General features: G+C 42.1%; 1 protein-coding gene across 1 annotated transcript in view; it reads right to left on the bottom strand.

The window, feature by feature from the left end:
* LOC118332644 (coronin-1C-A-like) overlaps window positions 1-6,784 on the bottom strand; it is an 18,907-nt gene extending 12,123 nt beyond the window's left edge. The window contains exons 1-2 of the mRNA XM_035668032.1: window positions 6,746-6,784; window positions 1,523-4,063 (exon numbers count right to left, since the gene is read on the bottom strand). Coding sequence (XP_035523925.1) covers window positions 1,523-4,049 — 2,527 coding nt within the window. The 5' untranslated portion in view covers window positions 4,050-4,063; window positions 6,746-6,784. The remainder of the gene's footprint in view (window positions 1-1,522; window positions 4,064-6,745) is intronic.
* Window positions 6,785-7,027: the final 243 nt, after the last annotated feature.

Here is a 7,027-nt window from a genome sequence, read left to right on the forward strand (position 1 = left end):
TATCACAGTTTCACTATTGTAAGGTGCCTAAGATGGACGGATGTAAGGGTCTCACATTTTAATACTGTTTATTGATGAGACTATGCAATCTAATTAGCTGCTCTTCTTCAATTTGCTAAAAAAGGCCAAACTCAGATTTGATCATTCAGAATGAATGTTTTTAGAATCCCAATAATTGTGAAAACAAGCATGAAAAAAGAAGTCATTCTTGACCTTTGGAAATAGTAGTTTGACAAAATTTACTACAGCACATCACCCACTCTTCAAGGTCAAGAACCAAATGTAATAAATAACATGATAATACAGCTAAAAGCTTCAGAAACGGCAACTAAATGGACCTTGAGTTGGGTTATTTTTTGTCAAACTACACTGAAGCCGCTTATGTTTCTTTATAAATATAGATTTTAGATTTGTCCAATAATACGTTGTTGACCTTGTGAGTTGGTCTACACTTTACTTACTCACAGAACCACTTTATCTAGATGAAGTATGATTGTTAATACGCTGTTTGACTGAAATGTTAATAACATATCTGTAAATCATGAATGAAAGAATGGGAGATATAGCAGGAGAAAAATATATTTGCTTCTTTCTCCTTATCTCTAAAAAGGTCAAGGGGGTTTGGAGCTTATCCCAGAAGAACATCGACACACAGCGGGGAAACACCATGGACAGTTTCCAAGACTGCCACAGGGTTTATAAATGTAGACCAACACATTAATACTCTCATTTACACCTAGGAGTAAATTTGTGTGTGGGAGGAATCTGTGGTTAACACGGGGAGAACGTCCAAGCTGCACACAGACCAGGACCCAGATTCAAAAGCCAAGCATCGTCATTGGTGAGAGGATGAAATTGGACTAAATGACAGGAAGAAGGTAATGTGATGGGCAGGTAGCATACAGGTGGTTTATCAATTCAATTCAATTCAATTCAATTTATTTGTATAGCGCCAATTCATAACAGAAGTTATCTCAGGACACTTTCAAATAGAGACCGAACTCCTTATCACAGATGTTTAGCTGTAAAAAGCAACCTGAGAGCAGTGACACTGAGCCAAAACACTGCTGAACAGAGCTAAAAGAGGCTAAAAAGCTGCTCAGAGCTGAGAGGAACTGCAGTGTTTGGTGAGTCCTTTAAATCAAAGTTTTTGTGTATTTTTTAATTTGAGGTAGTTTCACAAGGTCACAGTCTTAAGTAAAAAACATGACTTTGTATCTTCAAATGTCAATATTTCACTATAAAATGCATTATTAATGTGACCACTCATTGTTAGAGTTCATCAAATTACTTTTTTAATAGGTTTCATACACGACTTGAGACGTGTTTTAACCCAAAGTAAACCATGAATCCTTGAAGCAGAAGGAGAATTGAGGAGTTTTCACATGACGTCTGTGGTATGCAGTTTGGAAAGTACCCTCTCATCCTAATATAACACACATGTGCTATATTTCTGCATATGAATGCTTTGATAAACCACCAAGCACAGAACTGATGTCTCAAACATTAACAAAGCCCTTACCTTTCTTTGGAGGTGGTTGAACTTCTTGTGGTCTCTCTTTGGATTTCTTTGGGACATCAAAGGCATTCTTCATCTGGGACACTTTGACACTCGGACTCTGCTCTGCCACCCGAACCTGAGCTTTGGCCCCTTCAGATTTGACCCGACCCTGATGTCTCTGCATTTGATTCGTTTCTTTGATAATTTCCGCCACAGGCTTGTACGAACCCACCTCACCACCACTTCCTGCATCCCTGTCACCACTGTAATCAGTTATATCTTTACGGTTACCATAGCTACCATGGTTATCATTGCTGACCTGGGCGCTGACTCTTTCAGATTGGAGCTCAGGGTAGATTTCTCTTTTCCCTGAACGAACAGGTTTGGGTCTTTGGATTTCATTGTCTGACGTGACCTCAGGTATGTGAAGAGTCTCCGTGGATGCAAAAGGATTTTGGGGCTTTTTCGCAACCTGAGGAGGTGAGCTTTTAAATCTTGATCGCCTCTCCAGGAATACTCTCCTCTGCAACATGTCCAGGTTTTGTGGCTCTTCCTCTGGGGACAGTCTGGCCATACACACACAGTAGTCAAAGTCGATCATATCTCCGTACCGATCGTCCATGTGTCCAAGCGAAAGATGTTCCCAAGGGGTGAGGTCAACTGACAGCGGCCGTTTGTTAGTTGGCACTGTGTAAGTGCCCCTTTCGTCCCACAGCAAGCACATGTCCTGATTAGTTGGAGCGTTGCATGGAAGATCTTTGTTAAAATGAAAAGTATGTCTCCTCTTGACCCTCTCCTCAGAACGCAGATGATCTTTGCCTCTCCTTTGCACATCGGTAGACATTAATTGTGCAGTTTTGAGCTTTATGAATGGGTTTTTAGGTTTTTTGGGGACAGGCGGAGGTGGACCTTTAACTTTGGGCTTTTCTTTTGGCGCAGACTCGTCTTTAGAATCACACGAGTCAGGCATCGCGTCTGGCGCCATCTCTGAATTGACCATGCTTGTATCGAGTTGTGTTGCCATTGATGTGTCTCTCTTAGGCAAACGATGAGTTACAGGTGGAGGGGTGATGACAGCAGAGAAACACACAAGCTCGCTCTCTCTCTTTAAGCTCGCAACCTGTATCTCTCCGTCACTGCCTTCATTCCCTAGCAGGGGAGGACAAGGGATTAAATCGCATTGTTCCAATGAAAATGAGGGATTGTCGTGCAGTATTTCAGAGCTAGGAGGCTTTGGAGAGTCGGACGCTTTGCAGAACAGTTGGCTGTCCTCTTTTTTGGTGCACAAACTAAGAGTACCCGCTTTAGCCCTTTTAGAGACAGCACCGGCAAACCTGCTCTGATGGGACTGATCCGCTCCCACTTGTGCTTTCTCTGCACTAAATCCTGATTTGTGGCTTTCCTTATCATGATTTTCCAATTCTCTTAAAGAACAATCTGCCTTTTCCAAGCATTCCCAATTCCCACCCGGCTCATCAACCGTGTCTTCGGTGGTCTTTCTTAATCTTTTCCCCGATCCCCTGTTGATTTGTTTTGACAGGTGCTCCTTATTAATGTCAGTAGAAACTGGCCCCTTGCTGTGTTCATCCACATTTTGCATGTCTGCTTTTCCTCTCCCAGTTGTCTCAGTGTAGGCAGCTCCAACACGACTGACTCCTTTTAGCCGACACCTGCTGCCTGTCACTTCAGCCAAAGGTTGACCCATTACACTCTCAGAGCAAGCCGTGGGTGAACTCTTCCTATCTGCTTCCACGCCGTCAGTCGTGATTGAATGTGTGTCAGACTTTCTTCTGCTTGTTTTCTCAATAGGCTTTTCTTGAGGGGCATTCCTGGAAGGTTGTAGAAGGTAATTGTCGCTGTAGCTAGCAGAAGTGTTTTCCTCAACTCTTCTTTGAAGATTATCTGATTTTATCCTGTTGTCAAAAGGGATGTTATTTTTCCCATCTGATGACATCCAAGTCTCATCCTCCTCGAGCACCACAAAGTCTTCCTCGTTAGTGGGGTCGCATGAGGCTGTTAAACTCCTGGCTTGGGTGCTAGGACTCGACTTGTTTTGCCCGAGTTCTGACTTCTTCCCATTTCCCTGCTCCTCCATGGCTGTAGTCCCAGTAGAGGCCACAGCCTTGCTCTCAGAGCCTCGCTTTTTGTTTAAAGTTTGTCTTGTCTCCTTAGGGCTCAGGACAGTTTTTGACTCCTCTGCAGTCCGAGTCAGACTCCGGCTCTCCCTGTCTCCACCCACCCACTCTCCCCTGGTGTTCAGAGGGTGCTCCCGCTGACCTAGAGGCCTGATTGGCTGCCCAGTTTGGGGGTCTGTACGTGCCGAAGTGACTGTGAGCTCCCCCGCACGCACAGTGGCCTGGCCGCTGACACTGATCCCACTAATCCGACCAACACTCTGAGGGGTCGCAAAACTGCCATCGTCCTGATCTCTGCTCTCATCTTGTTCTGCTGTCTCCGACGGTCCTGTCTCTGCAGTTTGCTCAGACCAATCTGAATTATCAAATGACTCTTCATCCTTTTCTGACAGCTTCTCCAGCTTCTGGCCCATGACTGTTGTTCTGTCTGAGAGAGACAAATGTCAAGACAGCAGTGGATTTATAAGTAACACACAATGGCGCAATGAGGATGGCCTTGCCTCCTCATCCTAATGAAATGAAATCACACAACAGGCATTGCTGTCTATTTTTAACTCTCCTGAATCTTTCTCTATTTTTGTATATTCTTCTATACTGCTCACATTTGCCCACCCCCCAAGGTTTCTCTATCTATCTCTCCCTATTCTGTCGGGAAGGAATGCTGTGGCGGCTATAATTAAAGCTGGTCTGACTGCTGCCAGTGAGTCAGGAGGCCAAAAAGGAAACAAGACAAGTGAGATAAGAGGTCAGCTGCCAGGTGCCAAGGTCAAATAATACAAAATATTTGATCTAATAAATGCGGCCAAATACATGAACTATAAATCATTTAAAATCATTTAGATGCTCTGTAAAACTAATGAGTCTTGAATTACATCAAAGCCTTGCTTTTATATTAATTGTGAGTCTAATAACTAATTCTATAAACATGTCCCTTCAGAGCCAGCACATTGTGAGGCATCATGCACTGTCAATTACTGGTTCGGAGACAAGGCGTGTTTGTGGTGTGTGTGTCTCTCTCTCCCTTCAAACTATATGAATGTTTATGGTTGTTTTGGTTACAGGGGTTTACAGAAAGGTCACCTGGAATACGTGATTCGAGTCACAAGTGCTTTGACTGAACTGAATTGTTTGTCCGGGGGCTGGATGAGGACAGATTTTAACAACCGACATGATGGATGGTGGAAGAGAGATTATTACAAAGGGAAAACAGCTCAACGGACTTTAAAGTGGCATGTGAAAATTGTGGAATGAGTATTTTTAGCACGCAAACAAATAACTACACATGCACGAATATACACCACGTATGTTTTGCAGGAGCACACACTGAAGTTCGTCCTGACGTATCAGAAGGAATGCTAAGCTAATACTCTCTAAGGTGAGTGAGGAAAGAGAGGTGAGTGAACCTCTTCACCCTGCATCTGCAATCATGCGCTCTGCTGCTTAAGCTATTTCAAGCCTGAGAGGTGTTGAGTGACACTCTGTTTTGTTCAAGCCTGTCTATTTAACCAACACGTGTGTCCGTGGAACGTAAATTAAACTATTCCCCTTGAAGCGTGGCTCCTGTTTATCTATAAATTATGGTTCTTGTGCTCTACACCAGTGATTCCCAACCCCGGAATAAAATGGGAAAAAAATGGAAAGAATGTGGAGTAGCTCAATTAATTTGAGAAAATAGAAAATACATTTTGAATATTAAAATATATCCACATATTGAGCCAGCTGTAACATCTGAACACCAAGAATGGGAATGCATGAAAACTAGCAAACAAGCAGAGAGCTTAATAGATGGTTGACTAAAAGTGAGTGATAAATGGTTGAAATAGCTATTGGAAAAAAAATTGTTAAAGAAGAAAATATATATAAACTTATATAAACAGTTGTAATAGTTATAGTAGTTAGCACAAAGTAGTTACTGGATAAACTGCTGAAATACACAGTAAGGTGGTGTCAATGAAGTACTTGAGTCCATCTGACAGGGCTTTGGGGGTACCTTTGACAAAAAAGGTTGGAAAAAACTGCTCTACACCACATTAGAATGAGCAGAAAAGCTTTTAATAAATATCAAGAGGTTTTAAGTTGGTCCAGAGTTGAGTTTTGATTCGCGGAAAGCCCTTTTCTTTCACATTTCCTGTGTTTGACTTGTAGTGATATGCAGCTGTCTCCTGCTTTACACATCAGCAGTACCTGGTGCGTCCTGGCACTACTCTGTCCCTCATGTGGTTCCTTTAGTTTAATTACATCTTTCATCTTTAACCGGCTGACATTGTTAAACTGTAGCTCTGGTTTTCTGGTATAACGTACTCCCAACAATCCAGCAACTTGACCGATGAGTGTGCTTGCAGGTTTGGTGTGTCTGAAGTGTTATTTTGGGATGGATGTGTTATGATGGCAACAGTGGGAGGCATCTGTGACATCGGCTTGTGAAACTCCCTCCCTCATATCTCTCTTTCCATTTCCCATTCTTGTGTCTCTCATGCTTCCAATATCAAGCACACAGTTTATAAGAGACTTGTGACTTTGAGTACACAAACTATTAGCTCAGTCCCAGAATAGGTTTTGTTTTTCCCCCATCAGAAGAATACTGCGCCTTTCCTTTAGCACATTATGTGTATGACATGTAATAAGCTCAAATTCAAATGCGACGGGATGATATCCTGACACATGATCTAGTTTGACAGTAAAATTTTCCCAGCATTCTGTAAGGCAGGACTTGGGGTTATGAAAAGATAAATGTGCTGCTACTTTAAGGTGGCACACTGGATTTTTGCAATGTACCAGCATATAATGAGCTATTTCTGTGGCTTGAAAAACGTAGTTTAACATACATAACCACAGGAGTGTAAAGTATCATCTTATACAATACAGGTATGGCACTTTTGGACACCATAAGCGAAAAAATCTTGTTATTGAGGTAGAAACTGGTAACTTTAAGCTGTGTATTTAACACTTAACTTCTCTTCCTGTTGTTAATGTAGCATTTACCATTACAATCAGTACTATTCTTATTGATACATCCCCTCAAATGACTTCATTGTCTGCAGTTTTGGAAGTGATCTAATAAACTGTATAAAATCATAACATTATCACAGATATAAAGATAGATACTTACCGAGGCTGATGTTTAAAACTGACGCTCTGCCTGCCTGTCGTCCTGTTGGACTTTGGTCTTTCTGGGAGATCTTCTCCTTCAGCTGTCACCTGCCCCATGATGTCAGACTGACTTCATTTGACTAACTCAATAAGAGTGCTCCCTGCCCTGTCCATTTGACTAAAAGAGCAAGTGGTGATCAAAGGTATGCAGTACATTGCAATAAAGGTTTGTTTAAAAAGTACAGTTTTTTTCAGACACAGTAAAGATTTAACAGGGAATCTTAATGTGTGAAAATGTGTT

The sequence above is a fragment of the Morone saxatilis genome, unplaced genomic scaffold, assembly GCF_004916995.1.
Source record: "Morone saxatilis isolate NCDOM2014 unplaced genomic scaffold, NCSU_SB_2.0 Contig21, whole genome shotgun sequence".
Lineage (NCBI taxonomy): Eukaryota > Metazoa > Chordata > Actinopteri > Moronidae > Morone > Morone saxatilis.